Genomic DNA, 22,679 nt, shown 5'->3' on the forward strand with positions numbered 1-22,679 from the left:
TGAATAAGCGGTAGAAAATGGATGGATGGAAGTTGAAATTTGAAGGTGTGTAGGTAGTGCATACCACTGTGTGCTGGCAAAATAGTAGAATGCATTTTTTCTCATGAGAGTCTTGAATTTGGGGGGGGGGGCCAGGTCTGGGGAACTCCCTCTGGTGTAGTACCTGTGTGACAAACAATAACACACCATGATAACTATTTGCATTGTGGCGGTTAGCCAAGTAAAATCCATACATTAGCGTGCACCGTTTGATAAGCCGCAGAGTTAAAGTGTTTGGAAAAAAGTAGCTGCTTATAGTCCGGCATTTATGGTATTTTCAGAAACATCTTCTCAGACAACCTGAACAGTCTTGTAGTAATGGATTCAGTGCCCTCCCTTCATCCCCGTCTCACGTTCACCAGCTCAGCCGCTCACCATTTTGCCCACAAATCCACAAATCCTGCCACTAATAACCAAAATCCTGCAGCAAAGTTGTGACTTATTTAAAGCTGGCTTATATAGTTTATCTGATGAGTCCATTTGTAAGCTGCCAACAAACTGCATATGCTTCTTTTTTCCCCCCTCAGCATTAACAGGTGAGCTGTGACTGTTCAAATCATGGTTGTTTTTCCAAATGAATGAGAGCATGTATTGTCTGTGTTATGATGTAAAGGAGGGGTGGTTGTAATGTACAGGTAAAAGCCAGTAAATTAGAATATTTTGAAAAACTTGATTTATTTCAGTAATTGCATTCAAAAGGTGTAACTTGTACATTATATTTATTCATTGCACACAGACTGATGCATTCAAATGTTTATTTCATTTAATTTTGATGATTTGAAGTGGCAACAAATGAAAATCCAAAATTCCGTGTGTCACAAAATTAGAATATTACTTAAGGCTAATACAAAAAGGGGATTTTTAGAAATGTTGGCCAACTGAAAAGTATGAAAATGAAAAATATGAGCATGTACAATACTCAATACTTGGTTGGAGCTCCCTTTGCCTCAATTACTGCGTTAATGCGGCGTGGCATGGAGTCGATGAGTTTCTGGCACTGCTCAGGTGTTATGAGAGCCCAGGTTGCTCTGATAGTGGCCTTCAACTCTTCTGCGTTTTTGGGTCTGGCATTCTGCATCTTCCTTTTCACAATACCCCACAGATTTTCTATGGGGCTAAGGTCAGGGGAGTTGGCGGGCCAATTTAGAACAGAAATACCATGGTCCGTAAACCAGGCACGGGTAGATTTTGCGCTGTGTGCAGGCGCCAAGTCCTGTTGGAACTTGAAATCTCCATCTCCATAGAGCAGGTCAGCAGCAGGAAGCATGAAGTGCTCTAAAACTTGCTGGTAGACGGCTGCGTTGACCCTGGATCTCAGGAAACAGAGTGGACCGACACCAGCAAAAGGCATGGCACCCCAAACCATCACCCAACCATGCAAATTTTGCATTTCCTTTGGAAATCGAGGTCCCAGAGTCTGGAGGAAGACAGGAGAGGCACAGGATCCACGTTGCCTGAAGTCTACTGTAAAGTTTCCACCATCAGTGATGGTTTGGGGTGCCATGTCATCTGCTGGTGTCGGTCCACTCTGTTTCCTGAGATCCAGGGTCAACGCAGCCGTCTACCAGCAAGTTTTAGAGCACTTCATGCTTCCTGCTGCTGACCTGCTCTATGGAGATGGAGATTTCAAGTTCCAACAGGACTTGGCGCCTGCACACAGCGCAAAATCTACCCGTGCCTGGTTTACGGACCATGGTATTTCTGTTCTAAATTGGCCCGCCAACTCCCCTGACCTTAGCCCCATAGAAAATCTGTGGGGTATTGTGAAAAGGAAGATGCAGAATGCCAGACCCAAAAACGCAGAAGAGTTGAAGGCCACTATCAGAGCAACCTGGGCTCTCATAACACCTGAGCAGTGCCAGAAACTCATCGACTCCATGCCACGCCGCATTAACGCAGTAATTGAGGCAAAAGGAGCTCCAACCAAGTATTGAGTATTGTACATGCTCATATTTTTCATTTTCATACTTTTCAGTTGGCCAACATTTCTAAAAATCCCTTTTTTGTATTAGCCTTAAGTAATATTCTAATTTTGTGACCCACGGAATTTTGGATTTTCATTTGTTGCCACTTCAAATCATCAAAATTAAATGAAATAAACATTTGAATGCATCAGTCTGTGTGCAATGAATAAATATAATGTACAAGTTACACCTTTTGAATGCAATTACTGAAATAAATCAAGTTTTTCAAAATATTCTAATTTACTGGCTTTTACCTGTATAAGTACGTGTCAATGAAAGGGCATTTTATGACTTTTCTTCATTTGATTACGTGCTATAGTATACATTTATTGCAAATAGCTATTTAGCTATAATCTGCTGCAGAACATATCTGTCTTTGAGCTTAATGTGTGTGCATTGTCCCTTCACATAAAGACAAGGTTCAAGGTTCAAGGTTCAACTTTATTGTCCCCGCGGGGAAATTTGTCTTGGGCACAGTGCATCATTGCTTTCTTAACAAACCCAAAAACAACAGAACAAAAAACACAAGCACAGACACAACCACAACCATACAACTACCGTATTTTCCGCACCATAAGCCGCCCCGTGTTATAAGCCGCGCCTTCAACGAACGGCATATTTCAAAACTTTGTCCACCTATAAGCCGCTCCGTGTTATAAGCCGCATCTAACTGCGCTACAGGGAATGTCAAAAAAACAGTCAGATAGGTCAGTTAAACTTTAATAATATATTAAAAACCAGCGTTCTAACAACTCTGTTCACTCCCAAAATGTACGGTAATGTGCAAATGTGCAATCACAAACATAATAAAATTCAAAATAGTGCAGAGCTTAATGTTGCTCGAACGTTAATGTCACAACACACAAAATAAACATAACACTCACTTTCTGAAGTTATTCTTCATTCATAAATCCCTCGAATTCTTCTCCTACGGTGTCCGAATTAAAAAGTTGGGCGAATACGGGATCCAAAATGGCCAGCTCCGTCTCGTCGAAGTTCTTCGGCGTGACTTATTGCCTTAAGTTTAAATTCTGCGTTATACGCGTGTCGCTTAGTAGGAGCCATTTTGTGGTCTTTACAGATGTAAACACACAAAGGAAATGAAACGTAATACCCGCGCGCTTCTTCTTCTACGGGGGCGGGTGGTTGCTTACCATAGAAGAAGAAGCGCTTCCTCTTCTACGGGGAAAAAAGATGGCGGCTGTTTACCGTAGTTGCGAGACCGAAACTTTATGAAAATGAATCTTAATATTAATCCTTATATAAGGCGCACCGGGTTATAAGGCGCACTGTCAGCTTTTGTGAAAATTTGTGGTTTTTAGGTGCGGCTTATAGTGCGGAAAATACGGTAACATTTAAACATCAGAACATGGAGCTTGATAGACATAGGTGGCACTTTGATGTAGGCATAAAATCTACAGTATGGAGATAAAGATAAAGTACCAATGTGCATTGCACTAGAGCTCATGGATAAAGTGCTGTGTGCTAAAGTGCTTAGTTCTAAAGTGCTATGTGCTAAAAAAAGTGCTAACCTACCGTATTTTCCGCACTATAAGCCGCCCCGGGTTATTAGCCGCACCTTCAATGAATGGCATATTTCAAAACTTTGTCCACCTATAAGCCGCCCCGGACTATAAGCCGCGCCTACGCTGCGCTAAAGGGAATGTCAAAAAAACAGTCAGATAGGTCAGTCAAACTTTAATAATATATTAAAAACCAGCGTTCTAGCAACTCTGTCCCAAAATGTGCGCAAATGTGCAATCACAAACATAGTAAAATTCAAAATATTGCAGAGCAATAGCAACATAATGTTGCTCGAACGTTAATGTCACAACACACAAAATAAACATAACGCTCACTTTCTGAAGTTATTCTTCATTCGTAAATCCTTCGAATTCTTCGTCTTCGGTGTCCGAATTGAAAAGTTGGGCAAATGTGGGATCCAAAATGGCCGGTTCCGTCTCGCCGAAGTCATCGGAGTCAGTGTCGCTGTTGTTGTCCAGCAGTTCTGTGAATCCTGCCTTCCGGAAAGCTCGGACCACAGTTGTGACCGAAATATCCGCCCAGGCATTTACGATCCACTGGCAGATGTTGGCATATGTCGTCCGGCGCTGTCTCCCTGTCTTAGTGAAGGTGTGTTGGCCTTCGGTCATCCATTGTTCCCACGCCGTTCGCAGTCGTGATTTGAATGCCCTGTTGACACCAATATCCAGCGGTTGGAGTTCTTTGGTTAATCCACCCGGAATGACGGCGAGTGTTGTATTTGTGTGCTTCACTTGTTTTTTGACACCATCTGTGATGTGGGCGCGCATGGAGTCGTATATCAACATGGACGGAGCTGCGTGAAAAAAGCCACCCGGCCTCTTCGCGTAAACTTACCTTAACCACTCGCTCATCTTTTCTTCATCCATCCATCCCTTCGAGTTAGCTTTTATGATGACGCCGGCTGGAAAGGTCTCTTTTGGCAAGGTCTTCCTTTTGAATATCACCATGGGTGGAAGTTTCTGGCCATTAGCATGGCAAGCTAGAACCACAGTGAAGGATGACTTCTCATTCCCTGTGGTGCGAATATTCACCGTACGTGCTCCCGTTGTATCCACAGTGCGGTTCACAGGAATATCAAAAGTCAGTGGAACCTCGTCCATGTTGATAATGTTCTCTGGCCGGATCTTTTTTTCAGCTATCTTGTTTTTACAATATGCACGGAAAGTAGCCAGCTTTTCTTGAAAGTCTTTAGGCAGTTGCTGTGAAATAGTAGTCCGTGTGCGGATGGAGAGATTGCGTCTTTTCATCAACCGGAAACCTGTCGCTTAGTAGGAGCCATTTTGTGGTCTTTACAGATGTAAACACACAAAGGAAATGAAACGTAATATCCGCGCCCTTCTTCTTCTTCTACGGGGGCGGGTGGTTGCTTACAGTAGAAGAAGAAGCGCTTCCTCTTCTATGGGGGCCGGTGCTTACCTTGGCGGTTGCTTGCGTAGAAGAAGAAGCACTTCCTCTTCTACGGGGAAAAAAGATGGCGGCTGTTTACCGTAGTTGCGAGACCGAAACTTTATGAAAATGAATCTTAATATTAATCCATATATAAAGCGCACCGGGTTATAAGCCGCACTGTCAGCTTTTGAGTAAATTTGTGGTTTTTAGGTGCGGCTAATAGTGCGGAAAATACGGTACGTGTCAATGAAAGGGCATTTTATGACTTTTCTTCATTTGATTACGTGCTATAGTATACATTTATTGCAAATAGCTATTTAGCTATAATCTGCTGCAGAACATATCTGTCTTTGAGCTAAATGTGTGTGCATTGTCCCTTCACATAAAGACAAGGTTCAAGGTTCAAGGTTCAACTTTATTGTCCCCGCGGGGAAATTTGTCTTGGGCACAGTGCATCATTGCTTTCTTAACATACCCAAAAACAACAGAACAAAAACACAAGCACAGACACAACCACAACCATACAACTACCGTATTTTCCGCACCATAAGCCGCCCCGTGTTATAAGCCGCGCCTTCAATGAACGGCATATTTCAAAACTTTGTCCACCTATAAGCCGCCCCGTGTTATAAGCCGCATCTAACTGCGCTAAAGGAATGTCAAAAAAACAGTCAGATAGGTCAGTCAAACTTTAATAATATATTAAAAACCAGCGTTCTAACAACTCTGTTCACTCCCAAAATGTACGGTAATGTGCAAATGTGCAATCACAAACATAATAAAATTCAAAATAGTGCAGATCTTAATGTTGCTCGAACGTTAATGTCACAACACACAAAATAAACATAACACTCACTTTCTGAAGTTATTCTTCATTCATAAATCCCTCGAATTCTTCTCCTACGGTGTCCGAATTAAAAAGTTGGGCGAATACGGGATCCAAAATGGCCGGCTCCGTCTCGTCGAAGTTCTTCGGCGTGACTTATTGCCTTAAGTTTAAATTCTGCGTTATACGCGTGTCGCTTAGTAGGAGCCATTTTGTGGTCTTTACAGATGTAAACACACAAAGGAAATGAAACGTAATACCCGCGCGATTCTTCTTCTACGGGGGCGGGTGGTTGCTTACCATAGAAGAAGAAGCACTTCCTCTTCTACGGGGAAAAAAGATGGCGGCTGTTTACCGTAGTTGCGAGACCGAAACTTTATGAAAATGAATCTTAATATTAATCCATATATAAAGCGCACCGGGTTATAAGCCGCACTGTCAGCTTTTGAGTAAATTTGTGGTTTTTAGGTGCGGCTTATAGTGCGGAAAATACGGTAACATTTAAACATCAGAACATGGAGCTTGATAGACATAGGTGGCACTTTGATGTAGGCATAAAATCTACAGTATGGAGATAAAGATAAAGTACCAATGTGCATTGCACTAGAGCTCATGGATAAAGTGCTGTGTGCTAAAGTGCTTAGTTCTAAAGTGCTATGTGCTAAAAAAGTGCTAACCTACCGTATTTTCCGCACTATAAGCCGCCCCGGGTTATTAGCCGCACCTTCAATGAATGGCATATTTCAAAACTTTGTCCACCTATAAGCCGCCCCGGACTATAAGCCGCGCCTACGCTGCGCTAAAGGGAATGTCAAAAAAACAGTCAGATAGGTCAGTCAAACTTTAATAATATATTAAAAACCAGCGTTCTAACAACTCTGTCCCAAAATGTACGCAAATGTGCAATCACAAACATAGTAAAATTCAAAATATTGCAGAGCAATAGCAACATAATGTTGCTCGAACGTTAATGTCACAACACACAAAATAAACATAACGCTCACTTTCTGAAGTTATTCTTCATTCGTAAATCCCTCAAATTCTTCGTCTTCGGTGTCCGAATTGAAAAGTTGGGCAAATGTGGGATCCAAAATGGCCGGTTCCGTCTCGTCGAAGTCATCGGAGTCAGTGTCGCTGTTGTCCAGCAGTTCTGTGAATCCTGCCTTCCGGAAAGCTCGGACCACAGTTGTGACCGAAATATCTGCCCAGGCATTTACGATCCACTGGCAGATGTTGGCGTATGTCGTCCGGCGCTGTCTGCCCGTCTTAGTGAAGGTGTGTTCGCCTTCGGTCATCCATTGTTCCCACGCCGTTCGCAGTCGTGATTTGAATGCCCTGTTGACACCAATATCCAGCGGTTGGAGTTCTTTGGTTAATCCACCCGGAATGACGGCGAGTGTTGTATTTGTGTGCCTCACTTGTTTTTTGACACCATCTGTGATGTGGGCGCGCATGGAGTCGTATATCAACATGGACGAAGCTGTGTGAAAAAAGCCACCCGGCCTCTTCGCGTAAACTTCCCTTAACCACTCGCTCATCTTTTCTTCATCCATCCATCCCTTCGAGTTAGCTTTTATGATGACGCCGGCTGGAAAGGTCTCTTTTGGCAAGGTCTTCCTTTTGAATATCACCATGGGTGGAAGTTTCTGGCCATTAGCATGGCAAGCTAGAACCACAGTGAAGGATGACTTCTCATTCCCTGTGGTGCGAATATTCACCGTACGTGCTCCCGTTGTATCCACAGTGCGGTTCACAGGAATATCAAAAGTCAGTGGAACCTCGTCCATGTTGATAATGTTCTCTGGCCGGATCTTTTTTTCAGCTATCTTGTTTTTACAATATGCACAGAAAGTAGCCAGCTTTTCTTGAAAGTCTTTAGGCAGTTGCTGTGAAATAGTGGTCCGTGTGCGGATGGAGAGATTGCGTCTTTTCATGAACCGGAAACACCAAGAAGCACCACCTTTAAAATCATCCAGGTGAAGTTCGCTTGCTAGCGCTGTTGCCTTCATTGGAATAGTGATGGTGCTGACACTTCTGCTTGCTGCTCTCTGCTCAACAACCCACTGTTCGAGTTTGTCCTCCAACAGTAGCCATCTTGCTTTGTTCCCTCGGAAACTCAGTTTTGTCTTCTTTACCTGGCGCAGGTCATCTTCTTGCTTCCTCCACCTACGCACCATTGATTCATTTATGTTATATTCTCTTGCTGCTGCTCTATTTCCGTGTTCTTCGGCATGACTTATTGCCTTAAGTTTAAATTCTGCGTTATACGCGTGTCGCTTAGTAGGAGCCATTTTGTGGTCTGGTCTTTACAGATGTAAACACACAAAGGAAATGAAACGAAAATCCGCGCGCTTCTTCTTCTTCCGGGGGCGGGTGGTTGCTTACAGTAGAAGAAGAAGCGCTTCCTGTTCTATGGGGGCGGGTGCTTACCTTGGCGGTTGCTTGCGTAGAAGAAGAAGCGCTTCCTGTTCTACCGGGAAAAAAGATGGCGGCTGTTTACCGTAGTTTGCGAGATCGAAACTTTATGAAAATGAAACGTAATATTAATCCATATATAAAGCGCACCGGGTTAAAAGCCGCACTGTCCGCTTTTGAGTAAATTTGTGGTTTTTGGGTGCGGCTAATAGTGCGGAAAATACGGTATGTATTAAAATTCTATTGCACATTGTTGGTCAGCTTAATGGAGGCTGGGACAAATGATAATTTAAGGCGGTTAGATTTGCATAGTGGGACCCGGAGTCTTCTCCCTGATGGCAGGGTTCCATATTCAGGAAAGAGTGGGTGTTGTGAGTTGGAAATAATTTTCTTAGCTTTTTTCCTAACTGCCTGCTCATAGATGCTCTGTATAGGCTCATATTCTTTCCTCCCTACGATTTTCATTGCCGTTTCATGCATGCCGGCCAGTTTGCTTTTTAGCTTAACGGTTAGGTTGCCAAAAAACTAAACTAACAGTCTGGTGATCATGATTCTCTCCGACGGAAGTGAATAGGGTGTAGAGTGTGTGTGTGTAGAGCGAAGCAGGCTAATCTGATTAGTTTTAAGAAGGGGTTTCCCATAAGGAGATTATTGCCCGCCTCCAGACGTGTTGAGAGCTCCACTCTTGTCTGACCAGCGAGGGATGGCAAGACCGGACAATATCCCAGTTTATCTTCCGAAAGGATTGTTTTTTTTGATATGTTGCACTGAGAAAGCAACGTGTTGTCATTGACAGCCATTATTAGGACTTAGTGAGATTAGTTGCCATGTTGACTGCCTACTACTGTTGGCGGCCCACCTATGACGGCTATGAATGTCTGCAGCTGCTGGAGCAAAACGGAGGATTCGGCAACAACGGATCTCCGGCGCCTCCGCAGATCCACGCTGTCCACGGCAACCCAGGTGAGTGCAGAGGTGGGTAGAGTAGCCAGAATTTGTACTCAAGTAAGAGTACTGTTACTTTAGAGATTTAATACTCAAGTAAAAGTAAGGAGTAGTCACCTAAATATTTACTTGAGTAAAAGTAAAAAGTATGTTGTGAAAAAACTACTCAAGTACTGAGTAACTAATGAGTAACATACACACACATATCATATATATATATATATATATATACATACATTGATATATACAGTATATAATTTATATTTATTTATTTTGCCGTTTTTGTTTACATGTTAAAGGTGTTTTAATGAATATACATGCATGTTTAACACATATAGATTCCTTTCTTTCATGAAGACAAGAATATAAGTTGCTGTATTACCTGATTCTGATGACTTGCATTGATTGGAATCAGACAGTAGTGATGATAACATCCACATTTTCGAATGGAAGAGAAAAAAAGTTCCTCCTTTCTGTCCAATACCACATGAAAGTGGTTGGTTTTTGGCATCTTATTTGTCCAGCTTCCATATTCGTTTTTACACACTTTACAAGAAATACATTGGCGGCAAACTCCGTGGCTTGCTAGCTTGTTTGCGCTGGCTTTCGGAGACTCTTTTTTTGAAAGCGCAAGCGCGATGGAGCGGCACTTTTATTGTGAAGACAGGAACTGTGCAGTCAGTCTTTAGGCTTTTGACGGGATGTACGGTTGAAATAAAAAATTGTCTTTTTTCCTTCACACTTTTGATTGATTGATTGAAACTTGTATTAGTAGATTGCACAGTACAGTAAATATTCCGTACAATTGACCACTAAATGGTAACACCCGAATACGTTTTTCAACTTGTTTAAGTCAGGTCATGTGACCGCCTGGCTCTGTTTGATTGGTCCAACGTCACCAGTGACTGCATCTGATTGGTGGAACGGAGTGAACGTCACCAGTGACTGTATTTGTTGAAACGCAGGCACTATGAAGGTCTGTCTGACAGACCAAAACAAACAAAGCGTGCATTAACAGATGGATAAAAATTAGTAGCGAGTAGCGAGCTGAATGTAGATAAAAGTAGCGGAGTAAAAGTAGCGTTTCTTCTCTATAAATATACTCAAGTAAAAGTAAAAGTATGTTGCATTAAAACTACTCTTAGAAGTACAATTTATCCCAAAAGTTACTCAAGTAGATGTAACGGAGTAAATGTAGCGCGTTACTACCCACCTCTGGGTGAGTGTCGTGTGGAGCGTGCTTAAAGGTCAAAGTTGATTGGGTGGCGTGAAGTTAGCACTGCAAATATTACATCAACACCACCATTATGTTGCGCTAAGTTTGTGCCCTTATTGTTTTGAAGTTATTCTGAAATACATGTTCTGGCGAGGCCCTCACCTCGTCAAAATCTCCACACACGTGTCCCATTTGTATTGTCTAAATCAGGGGTGCTCATTACGTCGATCGCGAGCTACCGGTTCGATCTCGGAGGGTGTGTCAGTCGATCACCAGCCAGGCATTAAAAAAATTAGTCCTAAAAATGAGCGATCATAAATCGAAAAAAACTTGATTGACATTCACGGCACCCGACGGTCTTCTGAGATGACGCCGGCTGCTGCCAGCTCATTAAAATTACCGACAGGAAGGCGAGAAACACTTTATTTCAACAGACTCTGGCGCCGTACCTGTCGTCAAAACTTCCAAAGACCGTCTGCACAGTTGCACAGTTGTGCTAGCAAAATAAGAGTCTCAGAAAGCTGGCGTGCACAAGCTAGCAAGCGACGGAGTTTGCCGACAATGTATTTCTTGTAAAGTGTATACAAAGGAGTACGGAAGCTGGACAAATAAGATGCCAAAAACCAACCACTTTCATGTGGTATTGGACAGAAAGGAGGACTTTTTTTCTCCTCCATTCGAAAATGCGGACGTTATCATCACCACTGTCTGATTACAATCAATGCAAGTCATCACAATCAGGTAATACACCAACTTATATTCTTGTCTTCATGAAAGAAAGGAATCTATATGTGTTAAACATGCTTGTATTATCTTTAAACACCTTTAACTTGTTAACAATATTAACTATATGTGTTAAACATGCTTGTATTATCATTAAACACCTTTAATTTTTTAACAATATTAACTATATGTGTTAAACATGCTTGCATTATCTTTAAACACCTTTAACTTGTTAACAATATTAACTATATGTGTTAAACATGCTTGCATTATCTTTAAACACCTTTAACTTGTTAACAATATTAACTATATGTATTAAACATACTTGTATTATCATTAAACACCTTTAATTTTTTAACAATATTAACTATATGTGTTAAACATGCTTGCATTATCTTTAAACACCTTTTACTTGTTAACAATATTAACTGTATGTATTAAACATACTTGTATTATCATTAAACACCTTTATTTTTTTAACAATATTAACTATATGTGTCAAACATGCTTGTATTATCTTTAAACACCTTTAACTTATTAACAATATTAACTGTGTCAAACATGCTTGTATTATCTTTAAACACCTTTAATTTTTTAACAATATTAACTATGTGTTAAACATGCTTGTATTATCATTAAACACTTTTAACTTGTTAACAATATTAACTATATGTATGCAACTACATGCTTGTATTATCATTAAACACATTTAATTTTTTAACAATATTAACTATATGTGTTAAACATGCTTGTATTATCTTTAAACACCTTTTACTTGTTAACAATATTAACTATATGTATTAAACATACTTGTATTATCATTAAACACCTTTAATTTTTTAACAATATTAACTATATGTGTTAAACATGCTTGCATTATCATTAAACACCTTTAACTTGTTAACAAAAACATATATTTCATAAATAAGTAAATATAAATGATATATATGAATGAGGTAGATCCCCACGACTTGATCAATTGAAAAGTAGCTCGCCTGCAGAAAAAGTGTGAGCACCCCTGGTCTAAATATTATAGTTTTTATGTTATTAAAATATTATTATTCATAATCATCCCCCACCTTGTCAAAATCTCCACAAACGTGTCCCATTTGTTTTATGTTGCAATTTGTATTGTCTAAATATTATAGTTTTTATGTAATTAACATATTATTATTCATAAATCTCCCCAAACTTTGTCCAATTTGTTTTATGTTGCAATTATATTTGTCTAAATATAATTTTTTTTTTTTTATGTTAACATATTATTATTCATAATCAGCCCCCACCTTATCAAATTTTCCCCAAACTTTGTCCCATTTGTTTGTGCTGCACTTTTTTGGTCTAAATCTTATATTTGTTTGTTATTAACATATTATTATTCATAATCACCTCCCACCTTCATCCACAAACGTGTCCCATTTGTTTTATGCTGCATTTTTTTTGTCTAAATATTGTAGTTTTTGTGTTATTAATATATTATTCATAATCAGCCCCCACCTTGTCAAAATCTCCACACATGTGTCCCATTTGTTTGTGCTACAATTTTTATTGTCTAAATATTACAGGTAAAAGCCAGTAAATTAGAATATTTTGGAAAAACTTGATTTATTTCAGTAATTGCATTCAAAAGGTGTAACTTGTACATTATATTTATTCATTGCACACAGACTGATGCATTCAAATGTTTATTTCATTTAATTTTGATGATTTGAAGTGGCAACAAATGAAAATCCAAAATTCCGTGTGTCACAAAATTAGAATATTACTTAAGGCTAATACAAAAAAGGGATTTTTAGAAATGTTGGCCAACTGAAAAGTATGAAAATGAAAAATATGAGCATGTACAATACTCAATACTTGGTTGGAACTCCTTTTGCCTCAATTACTGCGTTAATGCGGCGTGGCATGGAGTCGATGAGTTTCTGGCACTGCTCAGGTGTTATGAGAGCCCAGGTTGCTCTGATAGTGGCCTTCAACTCTTCTGCGTTTTTGGGTCTGGCATTCTGCATCTTCCTTTTCACAATACCCCACAGATTTTCTATGGGGCTAAGGTCAGGGGAGTTGGCGGGCCAATTTAGAACAGAAATACCATGGTCCGTAAACCAGGCACGGGTAGATTTTGCGCTGTGTGCAGGCGCCAAGTCCTGTTGGAACTTGAAATCTCCATCTCCATAGAGCAGGTCAGCAGCAGGAAGCATGAAGTGCTCTAAAACTTGCTGGTAGACGGCTGCGTTGACCCTGGATCTCAGGAAACAGAGTGGACCGACACCAGCAGATGACATGGCACCCCAAACCATCACTGATGGTGGAAACTTTACACTAGACTTCAGGCAACGTGGATCCTGTGCCTCTCCTGTCTTCCTCCAGACACTGGGACCTCGATTTCCAAAGGAAATGCAAAATTTGCATGGTTGGGTGATGGTTTGGGGTGCCATGTCATCTGCTGGTGTCGGTCCACTCTGTTTCCTGAGATCCAGGGTCAACGCAGCCATCTACCAGCAAGTTTTAGAGCACTTCATGCTTCCTGCTGCTGACCTGCTCTATGGAGATGGAGATTTCAAGTTCCAACAGGACTTGGCGCCTGCACACAGCGCAAAATCTACCCGTGCCTGGTTTACGGACCATGGTATTTCTGTTCTAAATTGGCCCGCCAACTCCCCTGACCTTAGCCCCATAGAAAATCTGTGGGGTATTGTGAAAAGGAAGATGCAGAATGCCAGACCCAAAAACGCAGAAGAGTTGAAGGCCACTATCAGAGCAACCTGGGCTCTCATAACACCTGAGCAGTGCCAGAAACTCATCGACTCCATGCCACGCCGCATTAACGCAGTAATTGAGGCAAAAGGAGCTCCAACCAAGTATTGAGTATTGTACATGCTCATATTTTTCATTTTCATACTTTTCAGTTGGCCAACATTTCTAAAAATCCCTTTTTTGTATTAGCCTTAAGTAATATTCTAATTTTGTGACCCACGGAATTTTGGATTTTCATTTGTTGCCACTTCAAATCATCAAAATTAAATGAAATAAACATTTGAATGCATCAGTCTGTGTGCAATGAATAAATATAATGTACAAGTTACACCTTTTGAATGCAATTACTGAAATAAATCAAGTTTTTCAAAATATTCTAATTTACTGGCTTTTACCTGTATATATGTAATAAAATGTATATATTGCTAGAATTCACTGAAAGTCAAGTATTTCTTATATATATATATATCTTAACCACGCCCCCCGCCCCCCACCCCCCACCTCCCGAAATCGGAGGTCTCAAGGTTGGCAAGTATGTCTTAGGGGCACTCACCTTTTGTTTATTTTTGGTTTAAGCATTAGACACTTTTTTTTACCTGCACGCTGCCTCCCGCTCTACAAAACAATTAGCTACCTGCTGCCCCCTACTGATATGGAAGAGTATTACACGGTTACTCTGCCGACACTCAACAACAACACATCATTTGCAGACTATAATTACTGCTTTGGAAAAAATATTTTTAACCCAAATAGGTGTAATTAGATACACCAGACTGTATCTCACGGCACACTAGTGGTTGGCTTAAGTAAGTAAAAAAAAAAATCAATGATTATCGATATTGATCAATATAAAAAACATGTATCGTGATACATGTTTTCAGCCATATCGCCCAGCCCTCGTGTGTGTATAGTGTTGTAACTCCGGATCCATTCTGTCGTATTTAACATGTTGAAGGTTTTTCTTCTCGGTCCTAAAGGCATCTATGATCCAGATCAGTCCGGCAGCGGCTTCCTGGACATCCTCAAGGGAGGAACGGAACGCTTCCTGACCAACATCAAGGACACCTCCTCCAAAGTTATCCAGTCAGTCGCCAGGTAAGACGCCGCGTCCTTCGCCGTCGTTGAGCTACATCTTCGACGTACAACGGCGATAACCTGTTCCCCCAAGTGCCAAGACTGGAGAGGGAGAGTGCCTGCTTGGTCTTAAAAGAACGGAAATCCAGTCATTTGAATTTGAGACCTTCAAATGCCCTCAAAATCTCGTCAAATGTTGTCGGCCTCGTTCTCACTGCAGGTCCATTCACATTTGTTTAGCCCATATGCCACCCATTTCTGATTTTTTTTTCATGTCCGTTCGAACAGTGCAAATCCGAATTTTTCATATCCGACCCAGGCCTTTTTCGCATGTGGATATGAATCGTATTTATATGCGATGCGTCCTCAACTCCCGCACTCAGGTCGCGTTTATCCTTCGCAAATGCATACCTGCCAACTACTCCGGTTTTCCCGTAATTAGTACGGTTCCTCTCTTTAAGAAGGGGAACCGGAGGGTGTGTTCTAACTATCGTGGGATCACACTCCTCAGCCTTCCCGGTAAGGTCTATTCAGGTGTACTGGAGAGGAGGCTACGCCGGATAGTCCAACCTCGGATCCAGGAGGAACAGTGTGGTTTTCGTCCTGGTCGTGGAACTGTGGACCAGCTCTATACTCTGGGCAGGGTCCTTGAGGGTGCATGGGAGTTTGCCCAACCAGTCTACATGTGTTTTGTGGACTTGGAGAAGGCATTCGACCGTGTCCCTCGGGAAGTCCTGTGGGGAGTGCTCAGGGAGTATGGGGTATCGGACTGTCTGATTGTGGCAGTCCGCTCCCTGTATGATCAGTGCCAGAGCTTGGTCCGCATTGCCGGTAGTAAGTCGGACACGTTTCCAGTGAGGGTTGGACTCCGCCAAGGCTGCCCTTTGTCACCGATTCTGTTCATAACCTTTATGGACAGAATTTCTAGGCGCAGTCAAGGCGTTGAGGGGATCTGGTTTGGTGGCTGCAGGATTAGGTCTCTGCTTTTTGCAGATGATGTGGTCCTGATGGCTTCATCTGGCCAGGATCTTCAGCTCTCGCTGGATCGGTTCGCAGCCGAGTGTGAAGCGACTGGGATGAGAATCAGCACCTCCAAGTCCGAGTCCATGGTTCTCGCCCGGAAAAGGGTGGAGTGCCATCTCCGGGTTGGGTGAGGAGATCTTGCCCCAAGTGGAGGAGTTCAAGTACCTCGGAGTCTTGTTCACGAGTGAGGGAAGAGTGGATCGTGAGATCGACAGGCGGATCGGCGCGGCGTCTTCAGTAATGCGGACGCTGTATCGATCCGTTGTGGTGAAGAAGGAGCTGAGCTGGAAGGCAAAGCTCTCAATTTACCGGTCGGTCTACGTTCCCATCCTCACCTATGGTCATGAGCTTTGGGTTATGACCGAAAGGACAAGATCACGGGTACAAGCGGCCGAAATGAGTTTCCTCCGCCGGGTGGCGGGGCTCTCCCTTAGAGATAGGGTGAGAAGCTCTGTCATCCGGGAGGAGCTCAAAGTAAAGCCGCTGCTCCTCCACATGGAGAGGAGCCAGATGAGGTGGTTCGGGCATCTGGTCAGGATGCCACCCGAACGCCTCCCTAGGGAGGTGTTTAGGGCACGTCCGACCGGTAGGAGGCCGCGGGGAAGACCCAGGACACGTTGGGAAGACTATGTCTCCCGGCTGGCCTGGGAACGCCTCGGGATCCCCCGGGAGGAGCTGGATGAAGTGGCTGGGGAGAGGGAAGTCTGGGCTTCCCTGCTTAGGCTGCTGCCCCTGCGACCCGACCTCGGATAAGCGGAAGAAGATGGATGGATGGATGGATGCATAGTACGGTTTTCATCAACCTATTCCGGGTTATGGTTGCAGTGATAAAAAATACGTTTTTTCATTAATTACAATTTTTTTTTAAGTTTTATTTACGAAATCGCGTAACAACAATGACAATCGACACTGCTTCCCGTAACTTCCTATCGAGCCATTCCGAATGCCATGCGCAAGGCTATTTATAGCACCGCTGCCAAGCACGAGGCACCAGTTGCCATTGTTTCCAAACGAGCGAACGATCATGGAATCAGCCGGAGAAAATTTGCAAACGAGTCTTAAACCGAAAAGAAGACTGCAGTCATTCCGTGAAGAATATTCAAAAGCCTATCCGGGAATAATTATCCGTTCCAAAAAGGGTGAAAACTACGCGAATTGCACCTTGTGCAAACAAGATTTTTCGATCGGACACGGAGGAATTAGCGATGTAAAAGACCACGTTGGGACAAAAAAACACAAGTCTAATGCCGTTGCTAGCGATACAAGTGGAAAACTTTCAACGTTTTTCGTCGCCCAAACAGTGATGGTTTTAGCAACATTTTAACCTGTCTGAATGCTAATAATCATTTTGCGTCGGGGGGCGAAGGAACCCCCCACCAGGACTTTATCCTGGACCTACCGGGGCCTGCGGCCCCTGGACCCTGGCTACTAGGTTTTTCTGATTTCAAAAGTTGGCAGGTATGATATATGATCAAACAGTCATTTTAAATAGAAATAAATACTAATAATGTTTTCAAAGCAAGTTGTCCATCAAATAGTGTAATAGATTTCATGGTCAAATTGTGAATTTTACTGTGATTTTGACAGCATTTTTCTGTAAATGGAAAAAAACAACACTATTTTTACTGTCATAAACTGTGGTGCCGTTTTGGCATTTACAGTAATACACCGAAAAATCTGCACTTGTTGATTTGGGGCAATAAAAACATAAAAATAAATGGCAGCTCAGATGCCAAAATGTTACTCTAAAATGTAAATTTTACAGTAAAATTCTGGCAACTGAGTGGCCTTTTTTTTTTTTTTCTACCATAAAAACAGCAGTACTGTTTTTCCATTTACATTACCGTATTTTCCGCACCATAAGGCGCCCTGGGTTATAAGCCGCGCCTTCAATGAACGGCATATTTCAAAACTTTGTCCACCTATAAGCCGCCCCGTGTTATAAGCCGCATCTAACTGCGCTAAAGGAATGTCAAAAAAACAGTCAGATAGGTCAGTCAAACTTTAATAATATATTAAAAACCAGCGTTCTAACAACTCTGTTCACTCCCAAAATGTACGCAAATGTGCAATCACAAACATACGTATATCAACATGGACAGAGCTGCGTGAAAAAAGCCACCCGGCCTCTTCGCGTAAACTTAAACTTCCCTTAACCACTCGCTCATCTTTTCTTCATCCATCCCTTCGAGTTAGCTTTTATGATGACGCCGGCTGGAAAGGTCTCTTTTGGCAAGGTCTTCCTTTTGAATATCACCATGGGTGGAAGTTTCTGGCCATTAGCATGGCAAGCTAGAACCACAGTGAAGGATGACTTCTCATTCCCTGTGGTGCGAATATTCACCGTACGTGCTCCCGTTGTATCCACAGTGCGGTTCACAGGAATATCAGTTGCTGTGAAATAGTAATCCGTGTGCGGATGGAGAGATTGCGTCTTTTCATGAACCGGATCCTTGTCGCTTAGTAGGAGCCATTTTGTGGTCTTTACAGATGTAAACACACAAAGGAAATGAAACGTACGGTGATATCCGCGCGCTTTTTCTTCTCCTACGCGGGCGGGTGGTTGCTTACAGTAGAAGGAGAAGCGCTTCCTGTTCTATGGGGGCGGGTGCTTACCTTGGCGGTTGCTTGCGTAGAAGAAGAAGCGCTTCCTGTTCTACCGGGAAAAAAGATGGCGGCTGTTTACCGAAGTTGCGGGACCGAAACTTTATGAAAATGAATCTTAATATTAATCCATATATAAAGCGCACCGGGTTATAAGGCGCACTGTCAGCTTTTGAGAAAATTTGTGGTTTTTAGGTGCGCCTTATAGTGCGGAAAATACGGTATACGTGTATGCAGTACTCACATTATTATGGGCACTTATCGCTAAAATAGATACTTAAAATGGGAGGCGGAAGGAAAAGTAGTCCCTCCCAACACAATGTCAATAAGCCTTTTTTTTTATATTAATGTAGAAGTATCCACACAATAAAGCTAACATTAGATCAGTCTCAGCAAAATGTCGATACTGGAACTTGAGAATCAACAGTTTACCGGCATCGACGTAAGCGTATCCACGCCCTCGTGTGCTCGGAATCGTGAGTAATTAGCCTGCTCGCTAACAAACAAGTGAACAAAACATCCACTGGTGACTTTTTCACAGTATTTATTTATTTTGTTGTCAATACTGCGGGAGTATTTTGCCAAAGAGTCGTTTTATTTTTGGATGTTTTTGTACGTGGGGTGTCACGCATTTAAGGGAACACTTTGCAGTACTTTTACGAAGAGAGCCTCTTTTTGTGTTTGGAAGCACTTTATTAGCAACCTCGTCGACTACCACACCCAAAAAAACGAAGGAAAAAAAAAGCCACAAATATGCCAAAGTTTGTATGTCGCAATAATGGAAAAAAAGTACTTTTTAAGTGCTTTTTCTTCTTCTACGCGGGCGGGTGGTTGCTTACAGTAGAAGAAGAAGCGCTTCCTGTTCTATGGGGGCGGGTGCTTACCTTGGCGGTTGCTTGCGTAGAAGAAGAAGCGCTTCCTGTTCTACCGGGAAAAAAGATGGCGGCCGTTTACCGAAGTTGCGAGACCGAAACTTTATGAAAATGAATCTTAATATTTATCCATATATAAAGCGCACCGGGTTATAAGGCGCACTGTCAGCTTTTGAGAAAATTTGTGGTTTTTAGGTGCGCCTTATAGTGCGGAAAATACGGTATACGTGTATGCAGTACTCACATTATTATGGGCACTTATCGCTAAAATAGATACTTAAAATGGGAGGCGGAAGGAAAAGTAGTCCCTCCCAACACAATGTCAATAAGCCTTTTTTTTAATATTAATGTAGAAGTATCCACACAATAAAGCTAACATTAGATCAGTCTCAGCAAAATGTCGATACTGGAACTCGAGAATCAACAGTTTACCGGCATCGACGTAAGCGTATCCACGCCCTCGTGTGCTCGGAATCGTGAGTAATTAGCCTGCTCGCTAACAAACAAGTGAACAAAACATCCACTGGTGACTTTTGCACAGTATTTATTTATTTTTTTGTCAATACTGCGGGAGTATTTTGCCAAAGAGTCGTTTTATTTTTGGATGTTTTTGTACGTGGGGTGTCACGCATTTAAGGGAACACTTTGCAGTACTTTTACGAAGAGAGCCTCTTTTTGTGTTTGGAAGCACTTTATTAGCAACCTCGTCGACTACCACACCCAAAAAAACGAAGAAAAAAAAAAGCCACAAATATGCCAAAGTTTGTATGTCGCAATAATGGAAAAAAAGTACTTTTTAAGTGCTTTTTCTTCTTCTACGCGGGCGGGTGGTTGCTTACAGTAGAAGAAGAAGAAGCGCTTCCTGTTCTATGGGGGCGGGTGCTTACCTTGGCGGTTGCTTGCGTAGAAGAAGAAGCGCTTCCTGTTCTACCGGGAAAAAAGATGGCGGCTGTTTACCGAAGTTGCGAGACCGAAACTTTATGAAAATGAATCTTAATATTAATCCATATATAAAGCGCACCGGGTTAAAAGCCGCACTGTCAGCTTTTGAGTAAATTTGTGGTTTTTAGGTGCGCCTTATAGTGCGGAAAATACGGTATACGTGTATGCAGTACTCACATTATTATGGGCACTTATCGCTAAAATAGATACTTAAAATGGGAGGCGGAAGGAAAAGTAGTCCCTCCCAACACAATGTCAATAAGCCTTTTTTTTAATATTAATGTAGAAGTATCCACACAATAAAGCTAACATTAGATCAGTCTCAGCAAAATGTCGATACTGGAACTCGAGAATCAACAGTTTACCGGCATCGACGTAAGCGTATCCACGCCCTCGTGTGCTCGGAATCGTGAGTAATTAGCCTGCTCGCTAACAAACAAGTGAACAAAACATCCACTGGTGACTTTTGCACAGTATTTATTTTTTTTTGTTGTCAATACTGCGGGAGTATTTTGCCAAAGAGTCGTTTTATTTTTGGATGTTTTTGTACGTGGGGTGTCACGCATTTAAGGGAACACTTTGCAGTACTTTTACGAAGAGAGCCTCTTTTTGTGTTTGGAAGCACTTTATTAGCAACCTCGTCGACTACCACACCCAAAAAAACGAAGAAAAAAAAAGCCACAAATATGCCAAAGTTTGTATGTCGCAATAATGGAAAAAAAAGTACTTTTTAAGTGCTTTTTCTTCTTCTACGCGGGCGGGTGGTTGCTTACAGTAGAAGAAGAAGAAGCGCTTCCTGTTCTATGGGGGCGGGTGCTTACCTTGGCGGTTGCTCGCGTAGAAGAAGAAGCGCTTCCTGTTCTACCGGGAAAAAAGATGGCGGCTGTTTACCGAAGTTGCGAGACCGAAACTTTATGAAAATGAATCTTAATATTAATCCATATATAAAGCGCACCGGGTTATAAGCCGCACTGTCAGCTTTTGAGTAAATTTGTGGTTTTTAGGTGCGGCTAATAGTGCGGAAAATATGGTAGATGTAACGGAGTAAATGTAGCGCGTTACTACCCACCTCTGCTGAAATGCGATTTTCTTATTTAAACGGGGATAGCAGGTCCATTCTATGTGTCGTACTTGATCATTTCGCGATATTGCCATATTTCTGCTGAAAGGATTTAGTAGAGAACGTCGACGATAAAGTTCGCAACTTTATGTCTCTGATAAAAAACGCCTTGCCTGTACCGGGAGTAGCGTGACGTCACAGGTACAATCATGGCCACCAGCAGCGAGAGCGATTCGGACCGAGAAAGCGACGATTTCCCCATTAATTTGAGCGAGGATGAAAGATTTGTGGATGAGGAAAGTGAGAGTGAAGGACTAGAGGGCAGTGGGAGCGATTCAGATAGGGAAGATGCTGTGAGAGGCGGGTGGGACCTGACTAAAACAGTAAATAAACACAAGACATATATATACTCTATTAGCCACAACACAACCAGGCTTATATTTAATATGCCACAAATTAATCCCGCATAACAAACACCTCCCCCCTCCCGTCCATATAACCCGCCAATACAACTGCACAACACACTCAATCCCACAGCCCAAAGTACCGTTCACATCCCCAAAGTTCATACAGCACATATATTTCCCCAAAGTCCCCAACGTTACGTACGTGACATGCACATAGCGGGCAAGCGATCAAATGTTTGGAAGCGTACTCACGGTACCGCGTCTGCGCATCCAACTCAAAGTCCTCCTGGTAAGAGTCTCTGTTGTCCCAGTTCTCCACAGGCCAATGGCAAAGCTTGACTGTCATCTTCCGGGAATGTAAACAATGAAACACCGGCCGTGTTTGTGTTGCTGCCTCTTCGCGTAAACTTAAACTTCCCTTAACCACTCGCTCATCTTTTCTTCATCCATCCATCCCTTCGAGTTAGCTTTTATGATGACGCCGACTGGAAAGGTCTCTTTTGGCAAGGTCTTCCTTTTGAATATCACCATGGGTGGAAGTTTCTGGCCATTAGCATGGCAAGCTAGAACCACAGTGAAGGATGACTTCTCATTCCCTGTGGTGCGAATATTCATCGTACGTGCTCCCGTTGTATCCACAGTGCGGTTCACAGGAATATCAGTTGCTGTGAAATAGTAATCCGTGTGCGGATGGAGAGATTGCGTCTTTTCATGAACCGGATCCCTGTCGCTTAGTAGGAGCCATTTTGTGGTCTTTACAGATGTAAACACACAAAGGAAATGAAACGTACGGTGATATCCGCGCGCTTTTTCTTCTTCTACGCGGGCGGGTGGTTGCTTACAGTAGAAGAAGAAGCGCTTCCTGTTCTATGGGGGCGGAC

General features: G+C 42.3%; 1 protein-coding gene across 1 annotated transcript in view; it reads left to right on the top strand.

Annotated features, from left to right (window-relative positions):
* Nucleotides 1-22,679, top strand: part of gak (cyclin G associated kinase) — a 167,129-nt gene that overhangs the window by 65,282 nt on the left and 79,168 nt on the right. The window contains exons 10-11 of the mRNA XM_061931789.1: nt 9,063-9,141; nt 14,794-14,911. Of these exons, the coding sequence (XP_061787773.1) occupies nt 9,063-9,141; nt 14,794-14,911 (197 nt within the window). The remainder of the gene's footprint in view (nt 1-9,062; nt 9,142-14,793; nt 14,912-22,679) is intronic.

Source organism: Nerophis lumbriciformis, linkage group LG03 (genome assembly GCF_033978685.3).
Source record: "Nerophis lumbriciformis linkage group LG03, RoL_Nlum_v2.1, whole genome shotgun sequence".
Lineage (NCBI taxonomy): Eukaryota > Metazoa > Chordata > Actinopteri > Syngnathiformes > Syngnathidae > Nerophis > Nerophis lumbriciformis.